The 14,630-nt window shown below is 41.4% G+C and overlaps 1 protein-coding gene across 1 annotated transcript in view; it reads left to right on the plus strand.

Annotated features, from left to right (window-relative positions):
• The first annotated feature begins 461 nt into the window (after nucleotides 1-461).
• The window catches only part of LOC104471787 (cytosolic phospholipase A2 epsilon-like), a 31,250-nt gene continuing 17,081 nt past the window's right edge, over nucleotides 462-14,630 (plus strand). The window contains exons 1-5 of the mRNA XM_010087268.1: nucleotides 462-488; nucleotides 6,283-6,355; nucleotides 10,569-10,705; nucleotides 11,403-11,534; nucleotides 12,142-12,182. Coding sequence (XP_010085570.1) covers nucleotides 462-488; nucleotides 6,283-6,355; nucleotides 10,569-10,705; nucleotides 11,403-11,534; nucleotides 12,142-12,182 — 410 coding nt within the window. The remainder of the gene's footprint in view (nucleotides 489-6,282; nucleotides 6,356-10,568; nucleotides 10,706-11,402; nucleotides 11,535-12,141; nucleotides 12,183-14,630) is intronic.

The raw sequence follows: 14,630 nt of genomic DNA on the forward strand, positions 1-14,630 counted from the left end.
AGTTCATGATCTGGAAAGAAGCTGCTGAGATCTCTCTCCCCTACCCTGCAGTAGGGTGGTGGCAGTGTAGAGATACCTGGGGAGCTGTGATTTAATTAGTCACAAGCGCTTTTCCTGGGGGTTAGAGTTGTTGCATAAATGTAAAACTTTGTATTAGCAGTAGTATTTTCGAGAAAGCAATCCCTGTGCAGAAAGGGGCTTCAGTGTCCCCCCCGAGACGTAGAAGGTAGAAAAGGTAGAAAAGAAATTACTCTTCGTTGTGCTGACTCAGTTGAGGTGCTCTAATAGGCTGCAGGAAGCAGGAAGGGGACTGCCTAATGACTGGAAACAATAAAGGGGTGGGGCGGGAGAGCCTCGTCATAAAATCCCTATTCCTCCACCCCTCATCTGCATGAGGAGTTCCTGCCAGCTGTACGACTTGCTGTCTTTCAACATTGGACTTACATGCAACTGGGGCTGCAATGGGATCAAATTTAAGTTCAAATGAGGTAAGCAAAAGAAGCCGATAGCCAGCACGAAGTGGGTAAAATTGTCTGATATTCCAGTTCAGCTGACCAAGCAGAGAACAAGCTGTTGGAGGTGTACGGGCAATCTGTGGAAAGTGAGCTTGCTGTTCCTCACATCTCATGGTCTCGAGGATGGTTTTCGTAGTCTAGCCTTTTACAGAACCTCGTGGCGTGTCTGCATTTTCAAGCTGTGTTTTAGGGCTAACAACATATAGCTTATTGTGCTTCCTTAAAAAAAGCTTCATGTCAAAGAAATAAGAAGCTGGCACAGCATTGTGATGGGTTTGGTGGTTGGTAAAGCAGCTAATGAGTGTTGTTAACGAGCGTAGCTCTAAGTATGGCTTTGATTGTGAGATGTTTTTAAATGTCAGCCTAAAATAGCAGTTTAACATATAGCTTAGTTTTCTTAACTTTACCTTGTGTTGTTTTTCCTAGAATTTTACGGGCACCTCAGCGCCAGCGGTGAGAACGGTAGGTAGTCATTAGCTGGCCCTTCATTAAATGCTGTCCAGTGCTGAATGTAGATCACCAGAAAAAATGTTAGGAATTGAATGGCTCGGGGGAAAATTGTACTGCAATGTTTACTGAACACTAAAGAGCTGAGCTGCAACTTCAGCTCTGTAGATGAAATATTGCCTTGGCTTTCAGTAAACTCTAAATAGCCTGGCTTCTGTTGGTGTCTGATGCTTATGCTGCTGTTGTGCCGGTGTTGCACTGTATCTGGGCTGGTTTATACTTCACTTATGCTCACTTTTTTCATTCCTTCCTTTTTTTGTGTTTTGATTGCTTTGGATGAAACACCTACTTGTCTTGTGTGGTATTCATTTGTAAGAAGATTCTGTTTAAAGAGGTCTTTCGGTTGTTCTTGGTGCTCTGGTATTCCCTGTAGTCTTTGCGCTGTAACAACCTGTTGTAGAGCTTGCAATTCTCCGTGTAACGCCGTGTTTAAAAACACAGCGTCGGAACAGGTAAAACTGTGGAATAATGCGTTGTGTTCAGCCTCTTGGCAAGCCCAGTCTCATCAGCCTGGTTAGGAGTGGGAGCAGTGCCCAAACTTCTCTGAACATAAAAAAAAAAAGCGCAACATGGTTTTCTATAAAGGCTGAACTGAGGATGGGTTCTTTGCACAGGCAAATGAAAACTCCCTGGGCAATTAGCAGATGTTCATGTTAACAGGTATTAGCATAAAGGAAAAAATATATTAGATAAGCTGCTATGAGCCAGCAAATGGGAACGATGGCCGTGGCAACAGGATGGGGCTGTCTTCAGACACTTGCAACAGGTTTGGGGCCGCCAATATCAGTTGCATCTCTCTGGGGATCTGTAGTCAGAAGGATGGGCTCTTGCCCCTGCTTTGGTGATGTAGGGGTTTCCCAAGCTGGTTTGTTTTGGGCTTTGTTTCCACATGGGGGATTGCAGTGATACAGAGATTCTCCCAAATGGTGGTAAATTTGGCTGCATCATGAAGATTTGGTGCTATTGACGGTATCTGATGCCTTGTTGTGCCTGAGAGCCACCTGCCTTCTCTGTTCAAAGTGGAATACTGTGGGAAAGCAAAGCCTTTGCAGAGTTTCTTCAAAAAATAGCTTTTAAAATTATGTTTAGGCCTCTGCATTGCCTTGCAGCCCTAAGGAAGTATGCTAGAATCCTAAAATTTGTTACTTTTAGTACATTGGTAGTAGGTCTCTAGGTGTGAGACCTGAGTAGTTCAGTGGCTTTAGACTGTGCCTCTTTTCTTTGGGGTATCAGGGTGGCAGAACTGACCTGTATGTAGTACATATGGTTTAGGGTAGGACTCAGAGCCCCTTCTTTCTGCCCTGACTCTTGGAGGCTCACAGAGGCAAAAAACAAGAAGGACCGGAGCTTTTTTTTTTTTGTCATGTAAGTTGGTATTTGTGATGGTACATATATAAGCACAGTATGTCTGAGATGTTTTTTGTTATTCAATGGCAAAGGAAACCAGTTTTCATTGTCAGAATCAGTTTCGGGGCAACCCATGGGATGTGTGTGATTTAAATTTGAGTGGCCATTTAAATTAACATATTTGGTGAGAAGATGTTGGTAGTGCCCTTAAGCTGACAGGCAAAAAAGTAATATTTTTTTAGATTACTCAATCTATTTGATATTTAGCATACCAAAATAATACAGGTTAGCATGGTCTTGAGAAAAAGCCATGTTGAACTGTGGAAATGCTTGACTTGGTTTCTCTTCTAAGATTTGGATTTATTCTCATGTGAAACTCCAACTGTGGAGCTGCAAACAGGAAGAGAAGAAAAATCACATTAAAATGGCAGTCTCTTGGAAAGCAACTGGCCTTGAGTCACTGCTGCTCCATTTGTTTTGACCCTTGTGACTTCTGCTGACTTAATAAGACCCAGCTATGGGATATTTTAAAATGGATGAAATAAATTCAAAATGTAGTATGAGGAAAAGTGTTTCTTATGCATTTGACCTTGCCTGAGGTGGCAGACATAGTAAGGTAATGAAATCCTGCCTGCCCTTGAGGCTCCAAAAGTCTTTGAAGTTAAAAGGTGTCACATGCCTGACGCAGGTCAGAAGCCAGGCAATGGTCTGTGTTTTAAAGTCCTGCCATTCTTTCCGACAAGGCTGAGTGTTCTCTCTGTTGGCCTTCATAGTTTTTAAGGTAGTGGTGAGATTTTTATCTTCTTGAAGAGAAAGCTGAGGGAAGAGTGCTCTGCTCCAAGTAGATCTGACACACTGCTTTACTTTGATAACTGCCTTTCCTCTTGATGTAACTTGGGAATGTTCTGTGTGTTTCTCTCTAGTCTTCTCAAGGAAAAAAAAAATCTATGAAAGACTTCTAAGCTTGGAATTTTACTGAACTAGAGCAGTTTTAGAGCCCAGTTATGTAACTCTTATTCATATGGATGAGCAGTCACGTGTGTGAACACTCCTATTGGCTTCCCTGGGAGTAGATATGTAAGGATTGCACAACTGTGCCACAGACCTTAATTTAACTTTTATCTGACGTAGGATAGTGTGAGCAAGTCCTGTGTTTGCAATCTCATGTATTTAAGTAGTTTCAACAGTGATTATTAAAATGCCTGGCTTGTGTTTCCGGTTTATGAGGTAACAATCATGTCTCAGGTGAAATAAATGCAGAAGCTGAAAGTCGAAGTGTGTGTTAATAACTGACCTGGGAAGGCTTCTGGCTTCAGAACTTACCCAGCCGGCGGTATGGTCATCAGCACACTAAGGGGAAAGATGTGGAAGTCGTTGCCTGTTACTGGCAGATTGTCCAGTTTAAAATATGCCCCTCAGTAGTTTTCCTGTGTGGCTTTGAGTAAGCTGCTGATAGCTTGACTTGACAAAGCATTCAGGCACCTAAACATTAGGAGCTATAAGGACTGGCTTCCACGTCTCTAGTATGGGAATAGACTCTACAACCCAGAGTGAATCACTGAGGATTGAGTTGGTATGTTTGGAGAGTTGGATACACTAGAGTGAGAATGGTAACAGCTGAGCAGGGAACTGCCTAAATCCAGCAAACAGGGGCAGCTGAGGACAGGAACGCCCTTCTTAGATCCTATCTCTGTGTGCCCCTTAGGGCTGCAGGGAGAGATCACTCTCCACATCAGATGTGCAAAGTAGAGGTCTAGATGGTTGTTTTCCAAGAACTGAGCAAAGGTCATTCCTTTAAAACGGAGTCCAGCCTAGTGGTATAGCAATTCCCTGGGACTGGGAACTTCTGCGCAAGTCTCCTCTTCTGTATTCAGGGGGATGCGTGCCCCATTGTTCCTCAATAAAGATATGCTCCACCTCTTCTGCCAAAATAGCACTGCCCAAGACAAAAACATTTAGGATTTATCAGGTGGGAAAGCAGGAACCAAGCAGAAATGTAGCAAACATGTTGGCGGATTTGGCAAGGACAGACAAGCTCTGGATGCTGTTCCCTGTGCCTGGAAGTGCTGCTGTGTTTCACCCAGTTCTAAAAAAAGCAATCCTGGCAGTTCAACTAGATAGCCTGGTGGGCATGATGTCTTTGGCTGGTTTTGGTTAGAGACTGTAATATTTTCTTTTTTTTTTTTCTCCAAAAGAACTAGTTTTTTTTTCTTTCAAGGTGTGTCTGTTCAAGTTCTCCTTTGTGGCCCTGTTTGGGCTAATGGAGAAGGTAGAGGTGCAATATACTTTTTGAAACAGCTGAAATGTCCCACAGCTGACAATTCCAGTGCTTGCAAACTGTGGACCTGCAACTATGCCTTGTGCTAGAGTCTGGACAGGTGAAGATAATGTAGAACAAATGTGCCCATGTCAGTGACTGCTCCGACTCTCCTGCTGCTGTCTCACTGACCTTCAGCTCTGCGTCTTCAGGCCCCTTGCTGACCCAAAGGGAAGTGCAAGAGGATATGCCAGGGATTACCCAGTCTGTCTCTTGGAGGCTGTTCTTTACCTCTGCGGCATTTTCAGAGGTGCTGAGGTTTTGTTGGTGAGGACAAGGACCAGGACCTGTCTCATTACATGGTGTTAATGCACAATGTCACATCATGGTCCCAGTTGCTTGACACTCTGTCAAAACATTGTGAAAACACTTCAGGATAAGCCTCGTGCTACAGCTGGAAAAACACATGGTCTGGCAAAATGTATAGCGTGTATGAAGGAAATAGCAGTGAGGTACATTTTATTAGTTAACATCAGCACATCATTTTTGCTTTTGGTGAATACAGGCACTTCAGATGCACAGTGATAAAACCCATGTGTTTGCGTTAGGACACTGTATTAACTTTACTAGGGTATAGTATGTCTATGAATGCAGGACTGAGAGGGCTTGTGGATAGAGTCAATATCTGTTCTTACCAACTGGTATAGAGAGAAATATTAGACAATTTTTGGGGCAGAAAACACCTGTTTCTGTTCTAAAACAGAATCAGTAGACTCAAAGCTAAATACCAGTTTGAAGCAAGTGTTGAGATAAATGATATCTGTATGTACATTGGTTTTAAAAGGAAAGATGAAACAGAGGAGATGTTAGTGTGGGAGAGGAGGGAAAGATGGTAAGTAGTTATCTCCGAGGTGAAATGGGGAAAAAGCTAATTTGTCGCCAGAGCAATATGAAGGCATATTAGTATGAGCCTTGGAAATTAGGAGGTATTATAGAATTAATGTATCCGAGCCCAAGGTGTCTGGTATCTAGTGGAGTTGTGAGTTAATTCCACAGACCATCTCTGGAAAGAGTTTTGTAGGTTTTTGTTGAGGATCAGGGCTGAAGATCAGAGATGGATCAGAGCCTTCACCAGAACTATTTCGTCACGGTCAGCTGCATTTTTGTCTTTTAGACTGTCCGTGGGAGCTTGTGCTGGTGCAGGGGCTTGTGCTGGTGCAGGGGCTTGTGCTGGTGCATGAGGGTCACTTAACTTTACTTGCACAGCTGCTGTGACCGTGTTCGGTGCCCAGAGGTGGTCTGTTATGTTGCAGGCAGTGGTGTCTAAGAGGCGAGGACACCCGTGCGGGTGCTGTAGGGGTGCTTATTGTGGTAATAACGGAGTGGTGTTAGAAAGAAGTGATCTTTAGCAAATAAAACTCTCAGAACCTATTCTCGCCTCGTATGTGGTTTTGAAATCTCTTACTTCTATTTCAGACCTGAAAATTGGTATAGTTTTTCCAGCTGCTCCAGTTGGTTTGATAAATGATATTGGCTCAACCTTAAAAACCTTGTTTTATCTACATCCTTAGAGCTTTGGGGTTACAGTAGTCTGTGACTATTGGCTATAATATTAATCCCAATGTCACTTCTTTCTTTTTTTGAATTGTTGTGCAGAGACCAGTATCTCCTTTCAACTTGCTCACTGTAAAAATACTAAGACTGAGGAATGTCCGGAAGGCAGACTTGCGTGAGTACTTCTATTATTGTTCTTTAATCTATAGAAAGTTTTTGGTCAATGTTATTATTCTTAAATGGTGTAGGAATAAAAAGATACGTTGCTGCCGGTTTGCAAGAATTATTTTTATTGTGATACTGAAGCATTGCTTTCTGCTCTTAAGTGTAAAGACTCAAGCAAGGTGATGCATTTGGTCTCCTGCTTTCATACCTCACTGAACGAGATGTATTTCCTGCCCTTGTGACATCAGACTTAGCTGCTGATCAGAGGGTTGCTCTTTAAATGATGAGAATTCTTGTACTTTTGAGTAAGAAACCTGAGTATTCCCTACAAAATTTCTGGACAGAAGGAAGGAGAGGTCTGCTGGTGCAAATGCAAAACCAGCAGTAGTAGGAAAGCCGAAGAAAATAACAGAAGTACAAGCAAAAGCTTTCTGTTGCTTCTACAGCATTTATAAATATGTAAGAAGGGATAATAAAATCCAGTGTGTCTGGGACTTTATTTAACCTAGAGAAGGGAGCAATTTAAAAGTCATGAAAAAAAAAAAAAAGAACTCTGCTGTGAGGGTTTAAAGGAGTTTAAGTGAGGCATAGTGAAGGGAAGTGAGAAAAGGATATGTAGAATAGAGACTACAAGAGAAAAATGTTGTAGCCAGATCACAGACAAAGAGTTAATTGAAGAACAAGTTAACAAGAAGAGACCAAGACAGGAAGAAATCTCTGCAGTAGGGGAAGTCCGCAGAGTCTGATGATATCCCACTGTCGAAACCCTGTAACGATTCACTTTCTGTGCCCCTGCAGACTAGTGAGCATCGGCTTGTTGAACCAGAGCTCAGCAGTAAATATAAAATGAAAATCCTCACTGGGAGAGTGAGACTTGCAGTAGGTGGAAAGAACTGTTTGTTCACTGTCCAGATGTGACACAGACTTACCCAGGGGAGGGACTGGTTCATTTCTGAATTTACAAATTTCCAATTCATTGGGGAGCTTCCTCACAGCTTCTGTTCCTCAGAGCGCTGAGGCTTGTTCAGGTGCCTTTCAAAATGTGATTATGCCACTGCATCACTTTCATGGGGAAATTTGAACGGTGAAATGTCTGTGTAAAGAACTTGGAAAAGGCATGAAAGAAAAAGGCAAAATAAAGACAAAGAGAACAAGAAAATTCAAATTGAAAGAGCACAAGAATAAATTGGAAAGATGCAAAACAAAGAGGAAAAGTCCACTCTATGTTCACCAAGATCTTGCTGAACATTGCTCAAAATAAAATTTATTTCGATGTACACACAGAATTTCATGCAGCACATCATCGTTTCTAAGGAAAGCAGCTGTAAATTTTAGTTAATCTACTATATATTTTGAGATTTCAACTAATGTAATGGGTCAAGTGTAGAGGCAAAACTCTGTCGTCTTAACTGAGGTTGGATTTGGTGTTTTTTTTGACGGGAAGAACATGGTTAGAACACGTGGCAGTTGTGCTTAACAACAGTGTTTTTGAATGAATGATTACTATCAGGGAAGAAATCTCTGCTGCACTCGTTTGTGGTATTCTGGGTTACTCCTGCATCTTCCACAATGTAGTGCTACTGTGATTTTCCTTTTTTTGTAGCCTTAAAAAACCCCTGCTATTACTTACTGAATGCTTTGTTTACTGTTTGTGTCTAAATATTTATTTACTCTAGAAATGACAGATGAACAAACTATTTTGTGATATTTACAGTGTCATTTTGAGAAGGGGATTTGGTTCATTAGATGAAGTGAGAGCATCTAATAAGACATAAAGTTCTGGATTTCTCAGAGATTAGAGACCTATTTTAATGTGCAGAAACACACACTTCATGGGCTTATAGTTGTATGCACTGACATTTTATTTAACAAGACCCAGATGTTCAAATGCCAAAGCGGTGATTTGCATCAACCAAATATGTGATCTGACCTGGCAGTCACTGCAATTGCATCTGCAAACCTGCATGCACAATTGCACATGCACTTGTGTACTCCAGCAGGTCGCCTGCTTATGCTTTGGTTCGTTGTGGCTGTCCTTTTCAGGAACAGATTGCTCACAGTTGCTCCTTTCCACAGTGAATCGTGTGGTCTTTCTTTGTGAAGCCTGTTGGCGTGTCTGACACATCATATTGCCTTACTTCATTGTGTGCTGATCCCAACAACAAATGAATATCATATCTTTACCCCCTTGAGATACCCCGAATTCAGAACTTGGGCTTCCCAATGCTTTGATTAAAGTGTATCTGTCAGAGAGATTTGAAAACTTTTCAGCAAGAGTATTTTCTCAGCAGAAAATTTGTTTTCTGAGGCAACTCAATTATTGTGTAAAAAAAAAAAAAAAAAAATTAATTTTTTGTCTAGTGGGAATGGTATGTAAGGCAAGCTTTACTTTTCTGAGGCATTAAAAAGGCATTTGAGAATCCAGAGTTTTCAGTTAGTTTTCCTCAAAACCTCAGTTTTTTCAGCTATGGTAAAGCGTCCCTTTTCTATGGTTTTGTAATGGTGACAGTATGCTGCTTGTTACAATTCTGAGCATTTATTTCCTTCACTTTGGCTTTCCTGTTTTTCTGATTAAACCTTGGCGTTTCCCATTTCAATGCTATTTAGTCATATTTTCTTGTTAATTGTTTGTGCTTAAGTTATTGAAGTGAATCTTTTTTCTTGGTCTTTGTTTCTCACATTCCTATTTACCAGTGGAAACTAAATATGCTTTAAAAGTCTTTCTCCCTACTTTTCTTCCAGAGCAACATAATTTTAATGTATCTGGGTATAGGCCTGGAAATCTAGACTGTGCTTTTGATTCTGACTGCATTATGAGATTTTGGGCAAATCATTCAAGTTTTCTCATTGTACTTGTTTGCTTAATCTTTACATTGCCACTGTGAAGCAATTAATGAGTGTGTCTCAAGCTCTGTGAAAACGGAAGTTCCAGCACTAATCACTGTTAACCATTTACATTTTCATCTGTCTACTCTTGTGCCCCTGATGAATGTCTGATCGGTCGTGATTTTCTGATCAGGTTGGGCTAAGGGAACTTTCTGGAAACACTTTCCTTCCCCCAGTCATTATCAAGGTTTTGCTGATAGCGACAGGATGGTTAACTACATGATAAAAGCACAGCTTGGGAGAAATACAGTTGTTACTGAAAGAGAAGAAGAAAATTGTACTTAATATGATGTAATAACACTGTCAGAGGTTTTGAGCATGATGCAGGGGTTGACTATGGGTTGAATTATTTCACCTCTTCTGACTCACAAGGTTGCCGTAAGAACCAGATGACTGGTTGACCACTTCTAATGTGAAATAGGGAGGATACGTATTGCATTATAGGTATGAGAGATAGGCCATCCATGTCTGTGTCGAGCTTCTGCAAGTCTCACTCCCTGGCAGTTCTTCCTCCAAACGTGGGGGGTCAGAATATGGAAGGAGTGATGTTTTTGGTGGCACTTAGTGCTTCTTTCCTCAGACTTGAGTGACAACAAGATTTTTCTAGTTTGCAGAGTGTTAGGAAGGAATAGGATGAATTGTAACTTAATCCTGGTGCTGAGCATGATGTTGTTTTCCAACAGTTTTTGAGAAAGACAGAACTCCTAAAAATTTAATCAAACATGTGAATGAATATGAATTGGCGCATCCTGATTTGTGATATGGAAATAAAACTTTTCAGCTGTGATGGGAGAACACTTTGGCAAAAAAATTGTTGTTCTTCATTTAAGCCAGCACCTCGATAAAAACTTTCAACTAGTTAAGATACCAAATCTGGGGAGGAAATGCTAGAAAACGAGTCTCTCTGGAGCCCATATCGAAGGTTTGAGGTGTGTCGCCTGAGTGACAGAGGAGCCATCCTAGAGGTGATGTGAGTGTGCATGGCAGAGGGTATATACCGGTAGATATTCTTATCTTTTGGCAACGTTACCCTGCTCCAGTCATTTGGATAGTCATTATTATAAAGCCAAATGCAGCATGGATAGGTGTGTGTGTACTGCATGTGGAGTACAGTGCTATTTCAAATAAAACTTTATATTGGGAATGAACAGGGCAAATATGTGAGGATGTTTCTGTTTTCCTGTGAGTGCTTCATTGTATTATTTACTGCACACCCTGTGTAATTTAGGAAGAAATCCCCTACCATGTTATGTTTGTCTTATTAGGGTTAAAGGTGCACAGTGCAATAATTCTTTCCCTGGATACGTTGTCACTCCTCTCATCTTCTCGTTATACAGTCACCCTTTCAGATTGCTACGTGACCCTGTGGCTGCCTACTGCCTCACATGAGAAGGTTCGGACCAGAACCATCAGGAACAGTAAAAACCCTGTCTGGAATGAAGCTTTCTGCTATAAGATCGACCGCCGAGTCAAGGTAGTGAAAATAAATGGTTTTCACCATACGCTGTCTGCAGATGATCAGTAGATAATGCAAAGCGACAATAAACCAATAAGTCTATAGCTAGTTTCCAAACACTGGAAGTGTTAAAGATTCCTCAGAAAAAATTCAGTTGCTTCCATCCTCCTTGGTATTGTTCTGTTCCAGCTATTTGTTACTTAAAAATCCACTAGACTGAAGCAGTGAGAAGCAATTGAATGCCCTGCAGAATACGGCCTTATTATCCTCTGCCCGATCTCTACATATACAAATGAAACCCAAGATAAAGATCACAAAAACAGTGTGATCAGTTAATTCTACCTATGGTGGAAAGGAAATCCTTTAAACACTCTTGATGTACCTGTGCCTGTTTTATACACTTAGAGCCAAAGGCCATCAAATAAATGTAGAAACGTTTAATGCAGTTATTTATCACAAATTCATGAATGTCCTGCATGACCTGTCTGTCCTGTTTCATTTCCCCAGGCAGACAAGCCTGCTTCTTTGTGTTTGTACAGTTACCAGTAATGTGAAGGCTAGTACTCCCAGATCTCTTTCTCTTTTCTATTTCTCTTTCTCCTTTTCCCTTCTTCCACTAAAGGGAGCTAGGAAAACCTAGTCTTGAGAATTTCCTGCCTTATGGAGCTCTTGGATCCAGAAATAACTCCATGATATTCTCAATCTCTTTTTGCAGAACGTGCTGGAGCTAAAGGTCTGTGACGAAGACACGATCACCAGGGATGACGAACTCTGCACAGTTCTCTTTGACATAGATAAACTCACTGTAGGACGTACTGTTCGAGTGAAGTTTCAGCTGAATCCACAGGTGAGCAATGGAACTGGTGACAACAAGAGCAAATTATTTCCTTCCATCTAAGTATATCCTTTATTATAGGAAAAAACTACTTAAACTGTATTTTGCTGCTCCTATAAGAAAGATTTAAAATCCCTGTATGAGTTGTCCATGCTAGTTTTTGTTAAGAACAAATCTCTGTGCTAAAAATCTAGGATTGAACCAGCTAGAAGTAACTACCTGGTGCCTTAAGTCTGAATATTTCTGACATGTTTGTTGGTTCTTGGTATGAGTTCAGAATTTTCGACCACTTTAACTGTAATAATATTAAAGTCACTGATTCTTTTTATGTTGGGAATTAAAATCAGAAAAATGGCTTCTTCAGCAGAATAGCAGTTCTTATGTCTGCATGCTCATATTTAGATTTCAAAAAACTACTTTTAGCAACTGCTTTTTCGGTATCTTAAAACTGAACATCTTTGGTTGGCACTGCGAGTCTTTTCACATTAATTTTATGTTCTGGGAATTTTCTTAAGTGCTATTCTAAATATGTATTTTACAAATTATATGTAACTGGTAGGATGAAAACTATGAAGAAAAATAAGTAATATACCTTTCTTTCTTTTTCTGCTCTGTTCAGGCACGTGAGGAGCTGGAGGTGGAGTTCACATTGCAGAACACGTGAGTAGAGTCCTAAATTCTATATAAACTGTTGTATTCAGTATAAAAATAGTCTGGAAATTGGGTTCGTATGTGACAGTGCTGCTTAAATCCACAGTCTCTGAAAGAAGTATCTAGATGTTTTCATTTAAGTTTAGTTTCAGAACACATATTCTTAGATTTTAAACAGAAGAAGGAATGCCAAGCCTAAATGTCTTAAGTCACCCCTTGGGGATCGTGGCTTTTCAAATCCACAGTGCTATAAAATGCTCTGCTGTAAGTTGATCTATTTAGCTCGTCTGGCTACACTTGGGGAGCTGTGGTAGACTTGGGAATCAGTTCCAGCAGAGAGAGGAACTAAATATTGTTCATGGGCTGAGGACCAGGAAAACTGGAGGAGCAGCACTAGCTTCACTTGGTAGGCTTGGAAGCTGTTGGTGGAGTTTGACTGTTTGGGGGATGTGTTTGCTTTAGGTAATTCATGCTGAGGAGGAGTCTGGGAGCTTGTCCCTCTAACTGGAGAGGGAGTGTGATGCAGGGTCACGGGTATTCTAGTCCGTCTCCATAGTATGCTTTATGACTTTGAGGAAGTTACTTGAAAGGATTTCTGTAACCAGTTTGATCCATGTTATTGGACTGAAAGTGTTGTTAAAGCAGCCTTAGAGAAGGAAAGGTACTGCTGGGACCTTCTTCAGGTATTTGGGACACTTCAGGAGGCCTACAGGATAGTACGTTGGTGGAGAGTTTGAATAACATATTTTGTACATGGGGATGGAGGCTGGAATTCGTCTCTGAACATGTGTGTGCTGGCTCTGTGTCAAACTCCTCTTTTAGACCTCGCAGCCAGTTGCCTTTTCCTGGAGACATTTCAATACATAAAGTCAGAAATTTAGTGACTCCTGCAGGTGCTGAGTAGGAATCCTACTCGTTGGAAAAAGCTGGTTGGGACTGTACAAATGAAAAGGAACCCGGGCAGCGTCAAGGAAGAGGTTTTAAAAAGAATAGCAGTCATGGCTCATTAGCTGCAGCAAGAACACATCACTGGTTTCATTCGTAGTGTGGTACCTGGGTGACCAATGTAATAGCTGTGGCCTGAAGAACTCCACGCGCAAAGAGAAAAATTTGCTGTGTCCTAAGTCAGTTAGGGAGGGAATGTCCCCGTGATGTCCCTGAGAAAAGGAAAGACACTTTTCTGGGAAAATGGACTTCTTGTTGGAAGGCAGATAAACATTTCCCCTACTATCCCTCGTTTGCATTTCTTGCATATGTGTGGTGGTTAATATTGTTGTCCCCATCACTTGAGCCTGGAATAAAGGTGTAAGCACATCTGAGTTGGCTAAATATCATGATCTTGGTAGGATACTGAGAGGGGTTTTTCCCCCTCAACATAGAAAAGTGTGGTGTCAGGAGTAATTGATGAAAGGCTTTGTGCACTAAAATTGGAGACAATGGATGGCATTACCTGTGATAAGCTAAAGAGCCTTGACGAGGTTTGAAAGACTGAACTGAAGCAGATGAGATGGGTCACCAGAAAGCTATGGACGAAACCAGCCTTTCCTGTGCTGAACAAGCTCAGCAGGTTTTGGCAAGGGTTTTTGGCGTTGCTGGATGAGAGAAGTGTTGACAGCGATTAGAGATAATTTTCACGGGGGGAGAGCCAACCATAGTACTAACAAGAAGTACAGCTAACCATGCTGGACAGTTCCTACACATCTGGTGTTGTGATGGAAGCAGTGAGAAGATAGATTTTTTTGGGTGAATATGGCAGTTTATCTCTGAAATGAATAATTACTCCTACCAGCGCATTTTGTCTAACACTATCTGAGGTAGTTTTTAATTCCTTCCCCATCTTCATTCCAGACTTCACCAATTGCAAGGTTTACTATATTAGCCTGTTCTTTCTTTCCAGCATTTCAGATGAATAATATCGCACATGAAATGTAACCCCAGGCCAAGAAAATTTCCTGGGTTGTACCTACAATTGTGTCTTTGTCACTCTTTGTTTGCCTATTGACCTCACTGGAAAGATTGTGTTTTCTGTTACTTTTACCAAAGAACGTTGTAAAAATTCCCTCACGATACACTGGTGGGCTGTATGAAATCAGTTCCCACATTCATTCCTGTTATCTTTTATTTAAAATGGAAGAAAACCTTCACTTGGGTAGCTTGGTTTCCACAACTTCAAGACAAATACCCTCTTTTAGTTTTGCCTCACTCTTACGCCACTCCTGCCAGTACCTGCAAACGCTTACCTCTCTGCTGGCAGGCACTGAGAGCCAAGTGTTTCATCCTAACGACACAGAGAGGAAGGCATGCTCCTTCCTCCAAGTGCCTTTTCACCAGCAACTGAGCCAAGGGATTGCAAACGCCCGCCCAGTGTTTTACGGGCCCATAACACCAGCCCGGCTGGCGTGAGAGCTGCTGCCCTTGAGCAGCACTGATGGAAAAGGTGAGGTCGTTGTACACAGG

Source organism: Pterocles gutturalis, unplaced genomic scaffold (assembly GCF_000699245.1).
Source record: "Pterocles gutturalis isolate BGI_N339 unplaced genomic scaffold, ASM69924v1 scaffold876, whole genome shotgun sequence".
NCBI lineage: Eukaryota > Metazoa > Chordata > Aves > Pterocliformes > Pteroclidae > Pterocles > Pterocles gutturalis.